This window comes from Sus scrofa, chromosome 3 (assembly GCF_000003025.6).
Source record: "Sus scrofa isolate TJ Tabasco breed Duroc chromosome 3, Sscrofa11.1, whole genome shotgun sequence".
Taxonomy (NCBI): domain Eukaryota; kingdom Metazoa; phylum Chordata; class Mammalia; order Artiodactyla; family Suidae; genus Sus; species Sus scrofa.
The window spans coordinates 68,531,078-68,554,598 of record NC_010445.4 but is presented as its reverse complement, the minus strand read 5'-3'; the positions used below and the strand labels follow the sequence as shown (position 1 = coordinate 68,554,598).

General features: G+C 54.7%; 3 protein-coding genes across 3 annotated transcripts; 1 reads left to right on the top strand and 2 right to left on the bottom strand.

Annotated features, from left to right (window-relative positions):
* On the bottom strand, window positions 1,779-4,380 carry LBX2 (ladybird homeobox 2). The gene is made up of 2 exons (XM_003124997.3): window positions 4,142-4,380; window positions 1,779-3,103 (listed from the first exon to the last, which is right to left on the bottom strand). The coding sequence occupies exons 1-2, from the start codon at window positions 4,344-4,346 to the stop codon at window positions 2,718-2,720; spliced, it is 591 nt and encodes a 196-aa protein (XP_003125045.1). The 5' UTR covers window positions 4,347-4,380; the 3' UTR covers window positions 1,779-2,717.
* PCGF1 (polycomb group ring finger 1) lies at window positions 11,328-13,925 on the bottom strand. The gene is made up of 9 exons (XM_005674546.3): window positions 13,777-13,925; window positions 13,255-13,360; window positions 12,956-13,108; window positions 12,452-12,523; window positions 12,224-12,329; window positions 12,021-12,054; window positions 11,837-11,923; window positions 11,579-11,659; window positions 11,328-11,475 (listed from the first exon to the last, which is right to left on the bottom strand). The coding sequence occupies exons 1-9, from the start codon at window positions 13,867-13,869 to the stop codon at window positions 11,428-11,430; spliced, it is 780 nt and encodes a 259-aa protein (XP_005674603.2). The 5' UTR covers window positions 13,870-13,925; the 3' UTR covers window positions 11,328-11,427.
* Window positions 17,214-22,488, top strand: TLX2 (T-cell leukemia homeobox 2). The gene is given in 4 exon segments (XM_021087332.1): window positions 17,214-20,654; window positions 21,084-21,137; window positions 21,140-21,320; window positions 21,420-22,488. Coding segments are annotated over 4 exon segments (852 nt in total). The 5' UTR covers window positions 17,214-20,254; the 3' UTR covers window positions 21,637-22,488.

The window sequence follows — 23,521 nt, the reverse complement described above, 5'->3', positions numbered from 1 at the left end:
TCTAGTAGGGCTCCTAACCCCTCAAAGAAGGGCCACCCACCACGACTATGTGGCATCTTTGTTTTCAGGCTGAACTGACTCCTTGTTTATCTAGTGTCTCAAAGAAATGTCCCCTCCCTGGTACCTCTTGGCCTGTCCTGGACTTGAATCTTCCCCACGTGCCACAAGACTCCTGACATCTTGCCTCCACTTTGTCCCACACTCATACTGCTAACTGGTAGAGTTTTCACCCAGCAGCCTGCGTTCAAAGTCCCCAGGGCTGGAAAGCAGTGACCAACCATCCTGGTTTTCCTGGGGCTGAGGGATTTCTTAGGGCGTGGAGCTTTCGGTGCTAAAACTGGGAAAGTCCTGGGCAAACGGGAAGGAGTTGGTCATTCCAAACTAAAGGTTCTAGAGGCCTTTAGAAGGGGATGAAGGGAATGCAGAAGGGGCCTTGAACAGGCACCAGGGGAGGGTGTGTGTGTGTGTGTGTGTGTGTGTGTGTGTGTTGTATGTGTATTGAAAGGGCAACTTGGGTGCAAAGAATACTTTTGTACATCATGGGAGACAGGTTCTTAGCTCTACTCTAGCAGTCATTGTCTATTTCTGTCAATGATACCATTTTCCTTCCAGTTGCCCAGGGTTGCAAGGTTTGAGTTTTGTTTAACTGACTCTTCCTATCTTTGGTCACTTGGAGGAATGACACTGATTCCTGTGTCTTAACCACCTCCCTCCCTGCTTCAAGTCTGGCCCTGAATTCTCTCTGCTCTTAGCTTTCGCAGTGGCCTGAGCCACGCCCCTTCCTCAGGTCTGTGCTGGTCACCCTGCACATGCAGCCAGATCAGCCTGCCCTAAACATCGCTTGCATACCTCTCCTCGCTAAAACTTCCAAGGACCATGCACTATCCTCGGTATAATGCCTACGTTCCTACCTCTGGCCCTTCCCCCTCCCTCTCTGTGAACCCTTCTTTCTGTTGGACCCAGTTACAGTAACAGCAACAGAACCTATAGTGGCCAAAGCATGAGCTCTGGAGTCAGACATGCAAGTAGGTTAGTCCCAGCCCCACCACTTACAAGCTTCATGACATGATCAAGTTTCTTAGGATTGTGGTCTTCTGTGATTCAGTCCCCTTATCCTTAAAATGAAATTAAGGAGTTTCTGTCATGGCTCAGTGGAAACGAATCGACTAGGCACCTGAGCTTGGGAAGGGCTGAGGAGGGAGGAAGGGCTGAGGAGGGAGGAAGGAAGGGAGGGGAAACAGGAAGATCAAGCCTAAGCATGGTGTCCTGAAGGTGAGCCGGGATGGCCAGGCATGGGGGTGTGTGGGGGGGAGACCTGCAGCTGCAGGAGTGTTCCTCTTCCCTCCCTGCCACGCACCTCACACAAGGAGGATAATTAACCACCAGCACCAGAAATTAGTCCCAGGAGTTCCCATCTTGGCGCAGTGGAAATGAATCTGACTAGGAACCATGAGGTTGCAGGTTTGATCCCTGGCCTCACTCAGAGGGTTAAGGATCCGGCATTTCCATGAGCTGTGGTGTAGGTCACACATTCGGTTCGGATCTGGTGTTGCTGTGGCTGTGGCGTAGACTAGCGGCTACAGCTCAATTCAACCCCTAGCCTGGGAAGCTCCATATGCTGCGGGGAGCAGCCCTAGAAAAGACAGAAGACAGGAAGAAAGGAAGGAAGGAAGGAAGGTAGGAAGGAAGGAAGGAAGGAAAAAAGAAAGAAAGGAAAAGAAAGAAAGAGAAAGAAAAGGAAAGAAAGAAAGAAAGAAAAGGAGAGAAAGAAAGAAAGAAAAGGAAAGAAAGAGAGAGAGAAAGAAAGAAAGGGAGGAAAGAAGGAAGGAAGGAAGAAATTTATCCCAGAAATGTCTGCAGGAGGCGGTGGGCTGCACTCTCTCTACCCTGCAAACAGCACTCTCGAAGCTCTGCCCCAGTGGACAAGCCAGGCTTTCCCACCCTCCTGCCACCACCTCCATCCTGGTGGGAACATTCTCTGTCCCAGCATGGAGTGGGGTGGAGGTCCCAGAAGCAGGGGTCCCACCCCTCTCCCAGCACTCATCACTTTGCCTGTGTCTCAGGGTAGGATTCCTTCCATGAGGGCAAGGAGAATGGTCAGGACCCAATTAACAAATGACCCCAGGGTGGGGAAAAAGAAAAGCAGGACGTTGTCACTCTGGGGCCAGTCAGTTAGTTAGGCACAAGGTCTCCCAGGCAGCAGCTGATCAAAGGCGGGGTGGGGGTGAAGAGTCCTGGAAAGAAGGTGGCCAGGAAAGCAGGGGTTGGCACCCGCAGCTATGGAAGTCCCATGTCCTTCCCCCTCACCCCGGAGTCTCCGGAGAAAAAAGCTGACAAGCACCAGCTTTGAAGGCTGGCTGGATGCCTGGGTCCAAACCCTGACCTAGAGGTTCCTCTTTGTATAATGGGCCTAATTATATCACCTACCTTATAGGGTTGCTATGAGAGTTAAAGGAAATACCGCATTTAAAGCGCTCGACATAGTGCTAAACACAGAATCTTCACAATAATCAGCAGATTTTGCTCTTACTGCTTTGGGTTAGGATTGAGGCGTGCTGAGGCAGAGTCTTGACTTTATTCTCAATAACTGGAAAAGGTGGGTGTCTGGACTGTGAGCCGGAAGGGGACCAGTTAGATACCCTCCCTCCACCCAGGAGCCGGACAGGACGCGGAGGCGAGGAGTCCCGCGCCCCAGAGCGCTGGCGGCGGCTTTGCCTTCAGTCGTCCACCTGTATCTCCTCGTCTGACAGATGGGGCCCAGCGTCCGGCCGGGCGAGGCCAGGGCCGAGGCCTGGAGCGCCCTCCGGCAGCGCGAGGCGGCACTGGATTTCGGGGGACAGCGCGCGCAGCGAGGCCACGTCGGCGCGCATCTCCTCCACGTCGCGCTTGAGCTTGGCGCGCCGGTTCTGGAACCACGTGACGACCTGCGCGTTGGCCAAGCCCAGCCTCGCCGCCAACCCGTCGCGCTCGGACGGCGCCAGGTACTTCTGGAAGACGAAGCGCCGCTCCAGCTCCAGCACCTGCTGCGCGGTGAACGCCGTGCGTGACTTTCGCCGTCTGCGGCCGGCCGGGCCTGGGCCCAGCGCTCCCGGGGCCGCGCGGCCTGCGGGATAGGGCGGGGGTCAATCTCTAGCCTGCGAGAATCAGGCTTCGGTCCGGAAGGAAAAGCGGGGATCGAGCCAGCCAGGTGTGTGTGCTGGGAGGCGGGGAGGAGTTGGTGCGGAGAGAGAAGGCAGACGCGAGCCAGAACCCTGGTTCCCTGCCCAAAATTTGCGAGTGGCCGGGGGTGTATTTCAGCCCGGGGGGCGGGGGTGGGGGGAAATGGAACCGACCTCTAGGGTATGGGAGGCAGCAGGCTGAAGGCACCTTGCGGGGACAGGAAAGGGGAGGTGGGCAGGACAAGCCAGAGGAGACGTGGTGCACGGTCAGGCGTCTAGGGCCGGGCCTTTGAGGCCTTCCGGAGCCCCTGGCAGAGCGGGCTTGCGGGTCCGGCACCAGAGGCAGGGGGCAGACCATGATCAGAGTAGGGGTAGTCAATGCGCACGGTGAGTCTAACAGGACCGGACCGAGCCCTTCTTTAGACTCGTGGGTGGTGTCGGACACTCTCAGCTTATTCTTTTTTTGGTGATACGGGCCCCCCCTCCTCGACCCCAAAAGGATGAAAGTGGGGGTACAAAGGGCGAGGAAAGGTGGAGTCCGGAGTCCCGCGGCCTTTGCGGCTTCGGGGACCCTCTGCTCCCTGCGCCCTCTAGAGAAGAGAGCGATTTGGAGCGGAGCTTAGGTACCCGGAGAGGCCTGAACATCGTCTCCCAGCACTTTGTGCGCCGCCGTTGCCCTAGCTCACTCATTTACAGGCTCTGGCCCAGGCCTTTTGTCTCCTCTCTGGCCTTTCTCTGCTGCGACTGCCCCGCCTACAGCGGACCGCGACCCACGCACAGGTCGCTCAGTTCTCGACCGACCGGCGGCCTCTGAGAGCGGCCGCGGAGCCTGGGAACTAACGGAGGGGAGGGGAGGAAGAGGCCAGCCCTGGCACGTGGGCTGAGGGCACGGTTAGGGTAGTGGCCGAGTCGAGACCGGTAACCTGGAGGAGAGAAGTAGGGAGACGGCCAGGTCACAGTGCGCGACCTCGCCGGCGCTGTACCTTCAGAGGGCTGCGGCGCGTGCCCGTCAAGTCCGCGGAAAGTTTTACTAGTCAGCTCCTCCAGCGCGCACAGCGGCGACCTGGGACCTGGGCTCGACTCTGGAAGCTGCGACGCAGAGGGTCCTCGGGGAACCAGGCGCGAGCCTAGGATGTCTGCGATGCTGAAGGGTGTCCGGGGTGTCCCGGGCTCGGATCCCGAGCTCATGGCCAGCGGGGCTGTGGCGGTGCCGCCGCTGGCCGCCCTCGGCTCCGCAGCTGCCTGGGCCCTAGCTCGGCTCCCGATCTGGGCCCCCCGCCTCGGACCCGCCCCCCGCGCTGGGCCAGACCCTCGTGTGCCCCTCCTCCTGCGCCCCCACCTCCCAACTCCGGGCCGCGGTGGGTCTGGAGTTGGTAGATGTCCCGACAGCGGTATTTCTAGAGGGCGGGGAGATGCGGAGAGAAACCCGAGGAACAACCCACCAAGCCGGGCCGCCGGGCTGCTCTGCGCTGCCGAGCGTGGTCCGGTGTACACTCGGACCTTTCCTGGGCGGCCCCCAGATTCTGTGTACCACAGACTCCCCGCCTAGCCGCAGCTCTGGCTCATAAACTTGTCGGCAATAAAATTGCTCTCCCTGGCCCCAACTGCTGGGAATTTGCAAAATTCCGAGGAGGGAGACAGAGAGCTGACAGAGCTAGGATCCCCAGTCTCACCTAGTAGGGACCTCTGTCTCCCGACCTGGCCCCCTCGTCCCGCCCCACCCCTGCGGAACGCTCTTAAAGAGGTCCAGCGGCTGGAAGTTATTAGCGCGGCTCTGGGGGCTGGGGGACTTGGAAGGACCTGGCCGGGCGGGCGGAGCGACTGCAACCGGGAAAGGTGGGGATGCCATGGGGAAGCCAGCGCAGGTGAGTGGACTCTGCCGGCTCTCTGGCTGAATCCAGGGCTGTCCTGCCTTGGCTCAGAGGCCCTGGCAAGTCCAAACACGTGGAGAAGGGGTCAGAGACCCGATTCTCAGGAGGGAGGACACAACAAACCCAAGCTAGTGCTACTGCCTGGAAGGGTCTTTGCCAGTGAAGACTGGCCTCCACCAAGAGCCTCCTGGTTACTCTTTTGATCTATGAGTAGTCCATCTGTCTTTGTCTTATTAAACTCCTTTGGTTGGAGTAGGGGTCCTTCAGCCTGGGGAGGCCCAGAAACCACACAGCATCAGCAGCATTGGGAGCAGCCACTGGTCACTGCCCAGGATCAGCAGGATCGCTCCCTATAGAAGTGTGACTTGAAGCGCAGACTTCATCTGCCCAACCAGATCCTGGGACGGAACCCCTACCAACTCAGGGACAAATTCTAAGGCCTGAGATATTCATTCCTATTTTATCCATGTCCTATCTTTCTCTCTTCTCTCCCACACCTATTCCAGTTCTGGGCTTACACCACAGCCCTCCTGTGTAGGAATAAGACAGCTCTGGGACAACACTGCTCACCAGTGGAGGCTCAACAAGGCAAGGGTTTTATTCACACGTCACATCCCAAATAGCAAGGAAATGTACAACTCAGCGACAGAGAAGCCCCACCACTCCTGAGGAACCCACCACTCCTAAGGTAATTCATTGCTATGGATTTCTTCTTCTTCTCCTTCTTCTTCTTTTTGAATAGTGCCATAAAGAAGTGGGCCAGTCCCTCCTGGACTGTCCATTATGTTACCTTATCTGTAGACTTCTGTACCTCCCACCATTTGTGCAGTGATCCTCTGTGTCCACCCCAGGGCAAGTGGAACCTGCAGTTGGGCTGCCCCAAACCGAGCTTGGGAGAGCCAAGGCACCTGCGTGAAAGACTCCTTGACAAAGACAGGAAGCTTGTTGTTTTCTTTTGTCTTTTTGGCCAAACCCACAGCATGTGGAAGTTCCTGGGCCAGGGATCAATCGAAAGCCACAGCGGCGACCTGAGGTGCTGAGCCACATGGGAACTCCCTGGAAGGCACTCTGATAATGGGAGTTACCTCATGTAGCCTGAGGCATTGACTCAGCTCACAGCCAACAAAAGTGGAGAAATGCAGGGCCTTCTTGGTTAAGGGCTTCTTCTCATGACACCTCCTCACCTATTGTGACACACCCAGACCCTCACATAGGACCCTCATCATGGCCTGAGCAAGAAACTCAGCCCAGTAGGCCACTATTGGTTCAGAGAGCAGATAGTGGAGAGCTGAACTGCCTCAAGACCTTGTTTTTTTGTTTTCTTTCTTTCTCTTCCTTCCTTCCTTCCTTCCTTCCTTCCTTCCTTCCTTCCTTCCTTCCTTCCTTTCTTTCTTTCTTTCTTTCTTTCTTTCTTTCTTTCTTTCTTTCTTCTTTCTTCCTTTCTCTTTTTTTTGGCCACCCAGCAGCATATGGAGTCCCTAGGCCAGGGATCAGATCCAAGTCACAGTTGTACCCTATGTCACAGCTGTGGCAGCACCAGATCCTTACCCCACTGTACTGGGCCAGGGATAGAACCTGCATAACAGTGTGCCACAGTGGGAATTCCAGGACCTTGTTAATTGGTTATTAATGGTGATGGGAGGAGGAGGAGGACTAAGACAGATCCTTCTAGCTGGAGGCCTCAGTCCTCTGAACCATCCGGGTGGTTTCACTTAATCTGCAATTAAAGTGGATCCAAGGCCTGTCACCAGACAGACACTACACCCTTAGACTCACGCATCCTCTATGTAGCTTTGATTTCATCTCTTCTGCTCTCACTTACTATTGTGTGTCAGTGTGAGGATCTCCTGAAGGGCCTTTGCTTTCCTTCCCCTCTGACTCTCCAACCTTCTCCCCCCTTGCAACTGGGCTCAGGAATGGGGTTGGACAATGGGGCTGGGCAGTCCCCAGTTGTGGGTTTGGGGAGAGGGAAGGAGAAACTAGTAAAGGGAGGAGGCCGCTGACAGCAGAGTCCAGCTAAGGTCATCTTAGCAGAGGCCAGGGACTTGTGCAGACAATTGTGGGGCCACAGGAGGGGACTTTCCCCCAGCAAAGCCCCTGGAACATGAGCTGGGGAGAAACCAGATCCTCTGAGGGGGGTAGGAGGAGGGTGAATGATTAATGAGGGAGATTAAGAGATTAAACCCAGGTTCTGGGTTGCAGGGGGTGGGGGGGGTGGCGTTCAGCTGTCTCTTAGGCTTCCTGCCACCCCACCCCACCCCCCAGCTTGGGAGAGCTGCTGCTCTCCAGTGCACCTCTTCCTGCAGTACCTCCCACCCCCATGGTCCAACCCTCTCAGAACTGGGTCCTCCCCAGAGCCATCCAAGGACTCGAGCCTATATGGCTGCCCCCCCCCCTTCTCCAAAGGATCCTCCTCATTGTCCCTTCAGACATTGGGGGGTCCTCTGCTCCCTTTCCTGGTAAATAACCCCACATTCTGACTTTCTCGCCAGAAGACACCTCCATTCCCACTTAAGGATGCATTCTCCCACTCCACTCATCATCATCTTTCAGAATTCCCTTTCCTCATCACCTCCATGTAATTTCTCACTCTGAGACACTGCACCTCTGACCCACCTTGCAGATTCCTCTAGCCAGTCCTGCCCTAGATGTATCCCCTCTTCTTGGCATCATATCTGCTCAATAAATGACCTTTAGTCCCCTGGATTTCCCACCCCACACGTTTCTCTGAATTCTGTGAGTGTATTGGGAAGGGTGGGGTAGGGGATGCTTAGAATAACTTTCTTGGCACGGTGGACAGCGGAGAAGTTGAGTCCCAAGAAATGTGCTTGTCCTCCTTCCCTGGCTTAGGAAAACCCATTAACCATAGTGAGAGGGAAGTGGGAGGTTTAGGGAGGAAACTCCAGGCAGAGGACCGTGGGGCGGGGAATCCTTCCATCTCGTGCATTTCTGGGATGGTTTTATCTTTCAGAAAATGTTAATGCAAAAAAAAAAAAAAGAAAGAAAGAAAGAAAAGAAAAGGAAAGAAAAAAAAGAGCGAGAAAAAGAAAAGAAAACTTTAATGCATAGAGAACCGATTCAGACATAAATTGTAGTTGCTTCACTTTTAGGGTCTCGGGTCTGTGAATTCTTTTAGACGCTTTTCGCTGGCTCACAAAAAGCTCTACGCAACCGCCCCCAACTCAGGGGTGTGCGGCTGGGGTAGGGGCGGAGGGGTGCTCAGACACTCCCCTACATCCCCACACAGGCGCACCCCTTGAGACTCACTGTTCCAGGAAGTCCCCGTTCGCTATCTCGTCGTCCCCCCTCCGCTCACCCCAAAATCCTGGGAGAGACCAGCCAGGCTGAGAGGGACCGGTCCTCCTCTGTGCCAAGGGCGGGAGCAAATCTCGGTGCCCCCTCTCCCAGATGAGTGTGGACCACGGCAACGGCTAGGTGAGAAAGGGCTGCTGGGGCAAGCGCGGGCTTGGTCCTGCAGATGTGGGATTGACTCCTCCACCCGGAAGCCCTGCGAGGTCCCAGGCGCCCGGGAGAGGGCGGCCTTCGCGCTGGGGTGGCTCTGCGGCCGCCTCTCGTAGATCGCGGCGCGCGCGTTCTAGGTCCCCGCGCCCAAGAGAACCGTGGGCTCGGTTCACCCATCCTGGCGCAGAGACCCAAGTGACTCCGAGGGGCAGGGTCTGCGTAGAGCAGACCAAGGAGGGGAGTAATGGACCCGTATATGGAGGGAAAGCGGCGCGGTGTCCGCAGCCGGTCTGCATCCGCCGCCTCGGGAGATGCACCGCAGCTGCTGCCGCCGCCTACACCGCCAACGCCACTGACAGACAACACGTAGGCTGAACTGGGAACGAGACGGTTCGCCGCTCCACCCAGATCCAGGCTTGAGCGCCTTCCGCTGCTTCTTGGCCATAAACCATTTGTCATCAAAGGCCTCATCCCGAAGCTTGGTTCTCGGGTCTTAGGGCCTCGGGCAGCCTTATCTTCTGCCTGGGGCTGCTAGACTTCAGGCTGCTGCCAAGTTCCAACCTGGGTACTCCCTAGGTAATAGGGCCCGGAAAAGTCCCCAGGGACATTTCTTTTCTCCTTACCTCCACCCTCCCCCCCACACCCCCCACCCTCGGCCCAAAACCTCTCCTTTCGGAGCCACTCCTCAGAAATGCCCTTTTCACCCACAAATGCCTTGAGAACAGTTTGAGTGGGCCCTTGGAATCCCCGGAGTTTAAATTCAGGGAAAGAGAGTGGGGAACCCTGGGATAGACATAATTAATCCCAAACCTCGAGATATATGCGGATGCAGAGGCAGGCCAAAGACCCTGGAAGAAGCCCTGATTCTGGCTGGAGGAAAGTTTTCTGGAGGAGGTGACATTTAGGCTTTCAAGGACAGCTGAGTATTGGGGGTATTGGGGGCGGGGTGGTGGGGGGCACATTCAAGGCCTGAAACACGCAAAGCTCAGGAATCTTGAAGATGGTGCGGTGAAAGAATTGTGCCTGAGCCAGTGGCTCTGCAGTGTCCCTATCCCAGTTCCATCGTCTGCCCAGAGTGCTGCAAGCACTTCTTCCTTGCTGAGTGAAGCCTCTCCACATGCGCCTTTCTCTTGGCCTCAAGCTTCATTTCCACAGAGGGAAGTCCAAACCTGCGCCCTGGGAGAGAGCTCAGGTTTTTGCGCTTGCGCACCCCCCTCCCTCCCCATCTCTGGCTTTTAGCCAGTTCAGCCTGCCTTCACTATACCCCTTCCCTGGGTCCTCTGCCACCTTCTCTGCATCTGGGGAAGCTCGGGCGCCCTCACAAGCTATGCCCAACAACCTCCTTGAATTCATGGAGTCAGGCCAGTGCAAGATTTAGGCTTTAAAATCAGGTTCTGGGAGTTCCTGCTGTGGTGCAACAGGATTGGCACTGTCTTGGGAGCATGGAGACTCAGGTTTCATTCCTGGCTCCGCATAGTGGGTTAAGGAGCCAGTGTTGCCACAGCTGCAGCTTGGGTCGCAACTGTGGCTTGGATCTGATCCCTGAGCCGGGAATTCCATATGCCACAGGGTGGCCCAATTTTTTCTTTCTTTTTTTTTTTTTTTTTGGCTGTACTCGTGGCATATAAAAGTTCTTGGGCCATGGCAGTGACCTGAACTGTTGTGGTGACAATGTCAGATCCTCAACTCAATGAGCCACCAGGGAACTCTTCTTTTTTCAAGTTTCCTCCCATAGTGCAATTTTTTGTATTTATTTAAAATATCATTCTTTGGAGTTTTTCTGTGATGCAGCAGGTTAAGGACCCAGTTTTGTCACTGCAATAGCTCAGGTCACTGCTGTGATACAGGTTTGAGCTCTGGTCTGGGAAATTTTGTACGCCCTGGGTGCAGCCAAATAAAACTACATATATGTATTATTTTTTCTTTCTTCAGTCTTGCAGTGGCCACTGTTGAATCACAGCCCCATTTTCACTCCTCTTGAATTAGGATACCTCCATTTGGGCCTGCATTATATGTGACAACATTCAAGGACAGTGAGAGCTTCCCTTCCCTTCATCAAAAAGAGCTGGTGCAGTTCCCATCGTGGCTCAGTGGTTAGTGGCTCAGTGGTTAACAAATCCGACTAGGAACCATGAGGTTGCGGGTTCGATCCCTGGCCTTGCTCAGTGGGTTAAGGATCCGGCATTGCCGTGAGCTGTGGTGTAGGTTGCAGATGCGGCTCGGATCCTGAGTTGTTGTGGCTCTGGCATAGGCCGGCGGCTACAGCTCTGATTAGACCCCTAGCCTGGAACCTCCATATGCTGCAGGTGCGGCCCTAGAAAAGGCAAAAAGACACAAACACACACACACACACACAAAAAGAGCTGGTATGAGTGACCTGGTTTCACTTAGCTCACTTTTTGAGTTTTACATATGTAGGGTCCTCCACTGCTCTTCTTTGGCAATTCACTGAGGGAATACGAACATAGAGAGGCCTTTATTTTTATTTTTTTGGTCTTTTTAGGGCCGCACCCACAGCATATGGAGGTTCCCAGGCTAGGATTCCAATCTAAGCTGTAGCTGCCGGTTTATACCACAACCATAGCATCACGAGATCCAAGCTGCGTCTGCGACCTCACCACAGCTCATGGCAACGCCAGATCCTTAACCCACTGAGGAAGGCCAGGGATCAAACCTGCATCCTCATGGATGCCAGTCAGATTCGTTTCCGCTGAGCCATGACAGGAACTCCAAGAGAGGCCCTCCTTCTTGATGAAACTCAAGAGGATTTCTCAAGAGGGAAGCAGGACACAAGACAAGGCACAGTGTGTGGCAGGACAAAAAGGAAAAAGAGGGATGCTTTTTACAAGTTTTTATTTCAAAAAATAAAGCCGAGGTTAATTTCACATAAATATCTGGGGAGGGAAGGGGAGAGGGATGGGGTAGGGGCTTGGCCCCTACCTCCTCTTCTCTTTCACACTGTATTGTAAAAGCAAAGGAGATGGCTAAGGAGAGAACAAGGGCAAGGATTAGTCAGTAGGAGCATTCTTACCCAAAAGGCTCCCTCAGCCCAGCCCTGCCCTGGGGATTGCCTTGGCACCGGCTCACCTTGCCGAACCAGCGGGAGAGCCATATCTGCTTCATGGTCATGTGATCAGGGAGAACTTCATTGTCAAAAAGGAGCTGCACCTAGGATGGAGATGGGGGCAGTTTTAGGAACTCTCCTTCTGCACAGGTCAAGAACTCTGCTCCTCCCTTCTCAGCCCCTTCTCCTCCCTCAAGAAACAAAAACAACAAAACCAAACGAAAAACCAAAACCAAACCAAACCAAACCAACCAAAAAAACCAGACTGTGGGAGTACTCACATGCTGGGGACTTAGCATCAAGCGGTGACAGAGGACTTTCCGGAGATGGCGAACCTCAGCTCTAACAGAACATCGCACATATTTGTTCTGGGGATGGGGTGGGGAGAAGAAGACAAGGTATGTGAGGGAGGGGCCATGGGGAGGTGAGTCTCCTTAAAGAGGCCCTCCCCTCGGCCACTCTCACCTGCAGGACGCTTTTATTCTTGTCTTTGCCAGAACTGGGGGGAAACAGACACAGGTTAGGGAACCTTATCCTTTCCCCGTGGCCCCCATCCAGAGCCACGATACACTCTCTTCAAAGGAACAGACACTCCCTCACGGCTCGCCCTCTCCCTGAGCCCCTCCCTGGCTCCGGCTCACTGTCACTGTCACTTCAGATAGCCTCACCTCAGCCGCTCCAGGCATAGGCTTAGCTGCTCATCATAGCGATAGTAGTGGGCTTTTGAGTGGTCGAAACTGCTGAAGGGGAGGCCGAGGTTGCTCAGGGCTGGCTCTGAGAAAGAGTAATAAGGAGGGTGGCACATGTTCCATACTACTTTTTCCCCAGGGAGAAAAACTGAGCAGGAGAAATGCTATGGGGGCTTTACCTTATCCTCCTGCTACCAAGGGACATACCTTCCCCACTGGGCTGAGTGATCCTGTCCAAGCCTCGGGACTGGTAGAATTCTCGGATCCGTTTCTCTTCACCTAGAAGGGAGTGGAATATGGGAAGTAAAGAATAAACCCTCCCTTGGAGTTCCCTTCGTGGTGCAGTGGTTAATGAATCCTATTAGGAACCATGAGGTTGCGGGTTCGATCCCTGGCCTTGCTCAGTGGGTTAAGGATCCAGAGTTGCTCTGAGCTGTGGTGTAGGTCGCAGATGTGGCTCGGATCCCACGTTGCTGTGGCTGTGGTGTAGGCCAGCAGCTACAGCTCTGATTCGACCCCTAGCCTGGGAACCTCCATATGCCACAGGTGCAGCTCTAGAAAAGACAATAAATAAATAAATAAATAAATAAACCCTCCCTCTCTTTGTCCTTCTAGCTGTCAACCTCTCTACCTACCAAAGCCCTTATCACCTCAAGCTGCCACCCAGCATCAGTCCTCTAGAGGCCTCTCAAAGTCAGGTTGGTTACTCACTGTCTTGCAAGCCTGGCACTAGCTTGTACACGATGTCCTGCATGACCCGGTCCAGTTTGAGGTTGAGCAGTGGCTGTGTCTCATGGATCTTGATGTTGCACATGGGGCAGTACTTGCTGGTTTGGAGGTACTTCACAATACAACTCTTGCAGACTGCAAGAGAAAAGCAGATTCTCAGGCCCTCCGTAAATAGGGTTCATGGGCTGGGCGGGGTTCCTGGGTGGTTGGGGCAAGCAGCTGGCAGCTAGCTTGGTGGGGAGTAGGGCCTGGAAGAACCAGCCAGGGTCCAGGGCACTCACACGTATGAAGACACTCAGTGATGGTAGTGGCATCCACGAAGTATCCTGCGCACAAGCAGCAGACGATGTGTTCATTCAAGTCTTTGATCTTTACTCGAACCTCCTCCTGCAGACACACCCTCTGTCAACGATCATTCCCCTAACCCCATCCCATGTGCCTTCACAACTTGGAAGTCGCCTCTCATCAGACTCCACTCCAATCCTGCACCCTGCGCGGTCAGATTAGCTCCCCAAGGCTGACACTCTCCCTCCGCCCAGCAGAGGGCTCCGCGCACAGCAGGGGCTCTGTTCAAGCCAACTCGCCCGATCTTCCTTTCCCAAGGGAGACTACGAGACGTAGGCTGCACAATGCGCAGGCGTCCTAGACCGGAGTTTGGCAACCGGACCGCAACCGCGCAGGCGCATTGGGCACCCTGTCTCTGCGCAGGCGCACTGGGCGCCCAGCCAGCCACCGCCCGTCCTCTAGCCGGCCCCGGTTCCCACAGCTAACCGACTACAGTGGTAACCCTGCCGCCCCTGCACCTCGTTCCGTAGCGGGTCCATCTTGTACACTGACTGGAGCTGGTTCCGAAGCCTCATCGCGATCGCAATCTGGCCCCCCTGAGGAGACGCCATCTTAAAGGCTGATCCCGGCCTGCCACTTCCGGTGCCGCCTGCGGGGCGGGACTTGTCGCCTCGCAACGACAGCTTAGGTCTTTTCGGATTCGCTGACCCTCTGTAAGGCCCCGCCCATACCCCTCTCTCCCCGTGTGCTCACCTGAGCCCCACTGGCCCCTCCCCCTCCTCAATCCGTACTTGGGGAGGGGGGGCGTGGGCCGGGGTCCTATCTCATTGACCTCATATAGAAATCATCATAATAGACCCTACACGACTTCGGGACTAACTTTTGGAGCCTGCAAAAAACTGCCGCCTTCTACCCCAAAAGGCCCGGCGGTCTCTGCCCGCCACCGCTCAGGGTCATCAATCTCTTGTGACGAAGTCCCCGCTAAAGAAGCCCCTCGGGAGCTTGAAGTGTCGCCCTCCTTGGCTTGACGCGTCCGCTTTATGGAGCTTCATCCCGATGGCGGGCCTCTCCCGGCTCCACAGCTGGGAGTTTCCTGGGGCTTAGCGGAATCTCCGAGAGGGTGGCAGGGAGGGAGGGACCCCCAGAGACTTGGTAGTGATCTTACCCCCGCCCCCATTCTCCCCCCTGCCGCCGAGGATGGGGGGGGCAGGCCCTGGTTAATGATGATGATTCAATCATCGGCGCCTGCGGAGGCCTGGGACAGACTAATGCAGAGCAGATGCCCAAGGAGGAGGGGAGGTCGGCTAGGACACTACCGCGCACAGACACGCTGAGGCAGCGAGTCCTGCGGTAGCATAGGCCCAGTCCCGTGCTTGGAAAGGACGCAGGGCCACTACACTTGGTACACCAACGTCCCTAGGTACTTTTTAAAATGTAGGGATTAAAAACAAACGAACAGAATAAGAGCACTGTGGCGTATTAACATCAAGTGCAATTGGAGACTCAAGAAGGGAGAGATCCCAGTGGAGACCTCCTACGGGCTTTCTGGAAGAAGTGGATCTTTGTATGGGCATAGTTTAGAGACCGGGGGTGTGATGGGAGTGGGGCAAGAAGTGCTAGAAATAGAAAAGAAAAGCAAAGGGGAGGAAAATGAACGGAGAGGGACAGAAAGGAGACCAAGGCATAGATTTGAGAGTAGTGATAGTCTTCTTATTGAGTTGGGACTCTAGCCTGAGGACAATAGGGAGCTAAGAGTTTTTTTTTTTTTTTTTTTTGAAGGGAAGGAGTTAATCCTATGAAAGAAACATAATTGTTCATTTATCTTCAGAGTGAATTAGAGTGAATAGTGGCAAGAAGGTATGAGATTAGTGATTTTTTTTTTTTTAAATCAACTACTTCTCACTACAGCCACTGCTTACCTCCCTGGTCGAGATACTGTCAATAGGTAGTCTCTTCTCTGGATGACAGCAGAGGCTTATTGCCTGCTTTCCTTGCTACTACCTTTACCCCTCTTTAGCCTATTCTTAACATAGTAGCTCACAGTGATTCTGGTAAAACATAAATAAAAAAGGATACATGGAAAGTTTTTTTTTTTTTTTTTTAGTTGATGGATGTTTATTGTGTTAGTGGTTTCATGGGTGTACACATATGTCAGCTTATCAAATTGTACACTTTAAATACGTACGGTTTATTGTATATCAATTTTGCCTTAAGGAAGTTGTTTAAAATTTAAAAATCAGGTGTCTTACTTTGTTCCAAACCTTCCAGAGCTTCCTCTTTCAATTAGAATACAAACCCAGGTCCTTGCAGTGGTCTTCATGGCCTTTCATGGTCTCTCACGGTCAGTCTTTCCAACCACAGTGGACCCCTCCCTGTTGCATAGATATACCAGGATATACTACCACTGTATCCCCAACTTGAAATGTTTAGGTATCCAAATGGCCCTTTTCTTCCTTCGGTCTTTACTGCATGAGGCCGTCTGTGATCAACCTAGATAAATCACAATACCCTACTCCTATATTTCTTCTTCCCCTTCTTTACTTTCTTCTTCTTCTTCTTACTTTGGCCATGTCCACGGTTTGTGGAAGTTCCCAGGCCAGGGATTGAACCTGAGCCACAACAGTGACAATTTTGAATTCTTAACCTGCTGAGCCACTAGGGAACTCTGCATTATTATTATTACATATATTGTACATGCTTTCTTCTTTTCCACTTGCCTCCCTCACCAGAACATAAATGCTCAATGGCAGGGATTTTTGTTCTTGTTATATCTGCATCTATTTCTCCAGTAGTAGGTGCCTAATCAAAATTTTCAGAATAGAGTTCCTCGTGGCTCAGTAGGGTAAGGATCTGAGATTGTCACTGCTGTGACTCTGGTTACTGCTGTGGCATAGGTTTGATCCCTGGCCTGGGAACTTCCACATGCCTTAGGCAAGGCAAAAACACATGAATGTAAGCGGCGGTGATAATGGCCTAGACAGGCATTTATCTGTAGACATAGGACTGGATATGAAACATTTCAAAGAAAAGAATAGTAGGAAGAAGTGAATAAGGAGCTTGGGGATGGGGGCAGAGAAGTTTGTCCTCCAGTCTGTTGGATTTTTGCTACAGCAAAAGCAGGTAGAACTGGCCAGAAGATGAGAATGATGGAGTGGAGCACAGCAAGTGTCAGAACCAGGGGTAGAGGTTTCAGAATTTTCTGGGTAGCTGGAATAGATGAAATTATTGGGATGGATGAAACCTGAGCAGATGTAGAGATGGGTAAAGCCCAAGTCTGAGCTCACAGTCTTCAGTGGAAGAAGAAAAGTCAGTGGAGGAAAAACATAAGCAGTGACTGTGGATGTCCAAATATGTAGGATTAGACAACATTATGGAAGTCAAAAGAACGGAAATTTCAAGTGATAGTTGAGGGTCAGCCAAAAAAACTTGTCAGAGTTCTGGATGATAGACACTGGACACTGGAGCTCTCTGAGGAAGGGTCTATGTAGTGAAGGCGAGTTTGCAGTGGGTTGGAAAAATAAGTAATGAGGACATAGAGGCAGTGGGTATGGGCAGTAAAAGGGGAAGAGAAACACAGAATTTCTCCTGAAGAGTCAGGCAGAGACTCTGTTCAGATAGTGGAGACTTAAGATAGTTGGGGGTAAGAAGGACTAAGCCAATGAGAAAAATGATGATACAGGAGTGAGGACCATCTCAAGTAAAGAACACTGCACCAGAGTTCCGTTGTGGCTTGGCAGGTTATGAACCTGGCTAGTATCTATGAGGATGCAGGTTCAATCCCTGACCTTGCTCAGTGGTTAAGGATCTGGTGTCAGGCATTGCCATGAGCTGTGGTGTAGGTCACAGACATGGCTTGTTTCCCACATTGCTGTGGCTGTGGTGTAGGCTGGCAGCTGAAGTTCCAATTTGCCTGGCAACTTCCATATGCTGCAGGTGTGGCCCTAAAAAGAAAAGAAAAAAAAAAAAAAAAAAAGGAACACTGTACCAACAGCAGGAAGGAAGAGAGGTGCAGGAGCACAGGCTGGGAATGTGGCTTCTCCCTGTGAAGCCACAGGTTTGAAGGCTTGAAAACTTGAAGAGTTGGGCAGCCACATGCATGCAAGATATGGTGAGATGGATCCAAGGCAGTGTTTATGGGAGGTGGGAGTGCTGTCTCCTGAGCCTCCAACTTCAACATAAACTAGCAGGAACCATCCTTGCCAGAGAATCACGGAATCCGCAAGGTGGAGGCAAAGCAGAGAAATTCCTAGGACTGTGGCTGACAGAGCTGGATGTCTTTTGTTCTTGAAGTGGAGTACTGAAATCTATTATTTTAAATCCCCAGATGTGTATGAACTACCGGGTTTGTGACCCATCTCCTCTAAGGATCAGTTGGGCAATCTCTGGGTGGCAGTGCCATCTCTGCTGATCTCAAAAGGCAGGATATAAGCAGGTATACAGGTCTGCAGCATGCTGCCTTTTTCACCTGCATTAATTCACTCATTAATTCATTCAAGAAAGATTTATTCGGCTTGATTGGAGGCACACTAATGCCTTTTGTCTCCTCAGAGGCCCACCCCTGGAGTGGGAAAAGGGACAGACAAACTCCTAATCTGCAGGCCAGTCCCCTTCAGAAACTTTATTTACTTGGCTGTCTCCCTAGGCTCTCTGTTCTTATTCAGGGAACCCATCCCATGCTGTCTCTGAAAGGTTTGCCTGAACAGCAGGGGATTCGTGCTCCCTAGAAGCCCCAACTCCTCTACTGCTGAGATAAGATGCCTGGAGCTCTGTGAAGGCTTAGGGGAGGTGGCAATATCTGTCTTCTTCCCCAAGACAAAGACAACCGCCAAAGTGGCAGGACACCCTCCTACCCCCTAATTCAGAAGTGGCTGTTGGGAGGGTCAGGGAAGGGCTGGAGAAATTGGAGGATGGAGGTGGACAAGATTGGGGGAGGATGTGATATTATTAACGCCAATCACCTCCCTCCCTCATCGTTCACTCCCTTCAGAATGGAGCTTCTGAGAATACTGAGAGGCTGGTAGTTTTGTGTGGGGAGAAAGCCCACTCCCGTCTTTCTTTTATCTTCCTGCCCAAATGCCCAAATATCATTTCTAGTTCCCTGGAGAGAAAAGACCCCTTACACTGCCCTAGGCGCCAGCCTGCCAGCCCATCTGCTAGGGAGAAAGGAGGGGCAGAGTTTTTCCCAGGAGATCTTGGAGAATCAACTGGAAGATCCGTGCTCCCAGGGAAACTCATCTACTAGACTTAGAAGGCATTTCGGCTCACAAAGTGAACCAACCGGCAGCCTGGAGCAGAGCACAGGAGCGGGCTGCTGTGGAAGGGCCAGAGCTGCCACAGCGGGGCGGAGTCCCTTGGCCACCAAATGTCGGAGTCAGGCCAAGCTGTTCATGGTGCCCACCCTCGGAGCGGTGGTAAGAACATCCCCCTCCAGGCGCCCAGTCTCACCGGCTCGGAGGCGCCAGGGCCCCCGCCCGGGGGCCGGGGTGGGCCAGGGAAGGTAATGTAATTCCGATCCAGCTAACCCGATTATGGCGGCCTGCACCGGGCCGGGTGGCGGCGGGGGCGGGTCTAAAGCGTAGGGGCCCGGCCGGCCCGGGGTCCCATCCCGGGGAAGGATGCAGAGTTCACACACTCCCAGCTCCTGGGTCCGCGGCCAGAGGTCACAAGGCCACAAAGCGACTTCAGTCTTTCCCCACCTCCATTCTCTGACACGCTCCAGGCGCGGTTTCCCGGGCTTGGGTGGGGTGAGGCGTCTATGCCAATGAGGCAGTTGGGGTCCTCAGAGACTTCAGTGAGGTCCCAAGCGTCGCCTGTGGCGATTTCGACCTCCCGCCTTGGGCCGGAGTGGGGGGGGGGGAAGTGCGTGAGAATAGACTCCTTAGACGCAGGGTGGAGGGGTAGAGTCCCGCGTTGGCCGTCCCCTGATGCAGGCAGGACGCCAGTCCCAAGTCCCCATCGACCTGAATTGGCTCGGGTTGAGCCACGGATCCGCTTTACACCTATTTCAGAAAATCGAAATTCTAAGAAACACTGGACGCCCATTACAGGCGCTCCCGAAGGGAGCTAGGGGCCCTACGGGAGAGGCCGGGAGGAGCATGAGGGTCACTGGCCTAGAGTAGTTGTTCCCCGCCTTAGCTCACCGGATGCCCTGCCACCGCCTTCCCACACCTGTCCTCTTCCCAGGCCTCCAACCCGCCGGTGCCGTTCCCCATCCGCTTCCCATCGCAGCCAGAAAGCCACAACGAGATTTGGTCTTCGGGAGCACTTAGGCGGGGGCCACAACGAATCCAGGAGTCGTCAGGCAAGACTCATCGGGAGGCGAAGAGTGGGGGCTGTGGGAGGAGGCACCTGTAAGGAAGACGGTGAGGTCGAGGAAGCCCAAAGGTGAAGGCCGGCAAGGATGGCGTTGCCCTGCGCATCTCGGCTGACTCAGCGCGCCTCGGTCCAAGCTCTGGCCCCTCCCGCACATAGCCTGGTTCCTAACACCCTCGCCACCTTCCCCGCCCCAACACCCCCACCATTCCCGCGGGCCAGTCTTCCCCGAGCTTGGCGCAAACAGGCGTCTCTTCCCCTTTAACGGGCCCGGCCCCGCCCCTGCCCTACCCCCAGCCCCCACTGCCCACCCGAGGCTGATCTGTCAGTCACTGCCCCAGCTCGAGCCGGCCAACCCTCTCCACCCTGGACTCGAGCAGAGGGCCTGGCGGTCCAGCGTCCCTCTGCGCTTCAGAGCCAGCGAGGGCGCTCCTGGGGCCCGGGTCGGTAGCGTTCCTCCGGGATGCGAATCCCTGCGCCGACGCCCGGCAAAGGCCGGCACGGGGGCGGTTACTCCCAGTGCGCCGGAGTGAAGATGTCCTGGGGGTCCCGGCGCCTCTCAGCGGCCAGCTCGGCGGGCCCCTGAGGCCACCGCCCCAAACGCTCCGCTGTTGGGCTCCCAGAGCTGTTTGGGGCGCCCTCCCCAACCACCAAACCTCTTGCTGTCCTCCTTGACCCGGACCCATGGAGCCGGCGGTCCTGGCCTCGCACAACCTCCCGCACCACGAGCCAATCAGCTTCGGCATCGATCAGATCCTGAGCTGCCCGGAACCCCCCGGGAGCAGCCTAGGCCCGGGTCGCGCGGGCCAGGGCCATGGGGAGAGTGCGGCGTTCTCGGGTGGATTTCACGGAGCCTCAAGCTACGGCCCAGCGGGCTCGCTGGCCCCATTACCAGGCAGCTCTGGCGTGGGCCCGGGCGGTGTGATCCGCGTCCCCGCGCACCGCCCGCTGCCAGTGCAGCCGCCCGCGGGGGGCGCGCCTGCAGTTCCAGGACCCTCGGGCTTGGGCGGCGCCGGGGGCCTAACAGGACTGACCTTCCCTTGGATGGACAGCGGCCGCCGCTATGCCAAGGACCGGCTCACGGGTGAGGTTGCCCGATCCCTCCAGCGTCATGCCCCACACTGATTTTCTCATTTGTGATCCTTCTTTCTGCTCCAACTCAAGGTCCCCTTTCATACCCTTCGCCCCTCTTCCCAGGGGATCCTCCCTCAACTTGTCTATCTCGGTCCCGCTGCTGAAAGGCGCTGCCGTCGATGCCCGCGCCCTCCTCTGCAGTCCACTGTCCACACCGTGGGGAGGGCAGGGTGAAGTTGCGGGGACGTCTCTCCCACACCCAAGGGGGAGGGCCGTTTCGGCCCTTTCTTGTCTAGAAGCTTCTATCGGTGCGGGGTTGAGCTTGGGGCACCGGTAGGGACCGGGCGCGGGAGCTCTGCTGCCTGGATAGTCGCGCTCTTTTCTCAGCGACACCTTGGGCCGCCCCAAACCCTCTCTTGCTCTTTCTTCCTCCCTGTAGCCGCGCTCTCGCCCTTCTCCGGGACGCGCCGTATAGGTCACCCCTACCAAAACCGGACCCCCCGAAACGGAAGAAGCCGCGCACGTCCTTCTCCCGCTCGCAGGTGCTGGAGTTGGAGCGGCGCTTCCTGCGCCAGAAGTACCTGGCCTCGGCCGAGAGGGCGGCGCTGGCCAAGGCCCTGCGCATGACCGACGCGCAGGTCAAGACGTGGTTCCAGAACCGGCGCACCAAGTGGCGGTGAGGCGCGGGGCGTGCGAGGGACCAGACCCGGCCAAGTGGTGGCGGGCGGGGCGGGCGAGGGCCGGCCTCGCTGATCCCGAGTCTCTACCCGTCCAGGCGCCAGACCGCAGAGGAGCGCGAGGCGGAGCGGCACCGCGCGGGCAGGCTGCTTCTGCATCTGCAGCAGGACGCGCTACCAAGGCCCCTGCGGCCGCCGCTGCCCCCGGACCCGCTTTGCCTGCACAACTCGTCACTCTTCGCGCTGCAGAACCTGCAGCCCTGGGCCGAGGACAACAAAGTGGCTTCCGTGTCCGGGCTGGCCTCGGTGGTGTGAGCGACGCCTGCACTCTTTTCCGAACCAAGGCGCCGCGTGGAGCGCACGGCCGCCCTCGCCGTGATCGCGTGACAGTGGAGCATGTGAGGAGAAGCTGGCCTTGAGGCTATCGTCGAGGTCTCCTCGGCCACCACCGGCTCCCAGTCCAGCGTCGCGCTGTTGTCCTGCGCGCTAAGGCGCGGCCTTTCCCGCCGTTTTTCACTCGGATATTGCACCTGGGCCGTAACCAGAGGCGTTGAGGGGGCGGGACTTGAAGTACCGAAGCCAATAAGGTGTGGGGAGGAGGGGCGGGCTGGCCAATGGCTGCTCTCTTGAGGAACTCCGGATTCTTCATTGGGTGTGTCTGGAGCTGGGGTTCTAGGGTTTCCGCGCAGGTTACAGGCGGGGCTGGGATCGGGTGGCAGCCTGCACTGGCTGGGTCTATACCAAAGGTGTCGCCAGGGACAGGTGTAAAGGAGGAGGTGCTGGTGAGCGAGAGTCTGACAGGAGCCCGAGAGTTATCCACGCTGGGCATCTCATCCTTCAACGGTAAAATAATCGCTAAGGATTCCTTCCAGACTTTGAGCCTCATGTTGTCCGTGTGTGTTTAACCTGCTGATTACATCCTCCCTCTTGAGACTTACAACGCGCTTGGGTGGCAGGCTGGATGGAAGAGAAAAATCTAGGAACACTAACCTGGCTCTGGTGTCCCTAGAGGACTGAGAGGGAAGAGGAGGGAAGCAACGGACAAAGTTAACGGGCCGGTGAAGTTACGAGTGAGAAGAATTAGGAGTTCCCGTCATGGCTCAGTGGTTAACGAATCTGACTAGGAACCATGAGGTTGTAGGTTCAATCCCTGGCCTCGCTCAGAGGGTTAAGGATCTGGCGTTGCTGTGAGCTGTGGGGTAGGTCGCAGACGCGGCTCAGATCCTGCGTTGCTGTGGCTGTGGTGTAGGCTGGTGGCTACAGCTCTGATTCAACCCCTAGCCTGGGAACCTCCACATGCTGTGGGTGCAGTCCTAGAAAAGGCAGAAAGACAAAACAACAACAACAACAACAACAAAAAAAAAACAAACAAAAAGTGTGAGCAGAATTAGGCAATTAATTAGGAAGTCATAGGTCTAAAAATAATCAAAGATAATTGGAAATGTAAAGAATCAAGAAATCAGTGGTGCTTGGATGATGGTTGGAGACGTAAAGAATCAAGAAATTAATGGTGTTTGGATGATGAAGGGGAAAATGGGAATATAGGACCAAGATTAACTCTGCAGGCAAAACTAAATGCTAGATCTAGAGAGAATAAATTCTGGAAAAATGCCTTTCAGGGGAGGTCAGTTGACATCCACATAGAGGTGAAGATGTACAGAAGGAGAACAGAGAGAATCTCCAAGGGAGGGAACTGAGGAGAAAAAAGAGTTCTAAGGATTAAGTTTCTATAAACACATTTACAACGTGCAATATGATTGAGGATATCAAAGTTAATAGTCCAAAGGAAAAAAAGGGAAAGGAGTACCAGCTGGGAAGAGACAAGCATGATGTCCCTGAAGTTGTTAGGAAAACTTTAGCTTGTGTGTGGACCAGGGGCTGCTGGGCAGTTTGTTGATGGGAAGTTGAGAGTTTGGGTATGGCTGTGATAGCCTTGAAGTTCAAGAAGGAGCAGTCGTATAACACCCCCACCCCTCCATTCTTCCTGCCCTGGAGGCAAGAGCAGTGTGATAGAGGGAATTGAGCTTGGGGCAGGGCCAGAGGCCAAATGTCGTCAAATTACTCGTGTTCCATGTTAGTGACAAAGACTTGACCAGAGGTGAGAACCAGGCAGGAGGGTATCACTGTTGGAGTTGACCCTGATTCCTTCATATTATGTCATCTCTAACTCATGGATACTGTAAATGCTGCTGCAGAACCA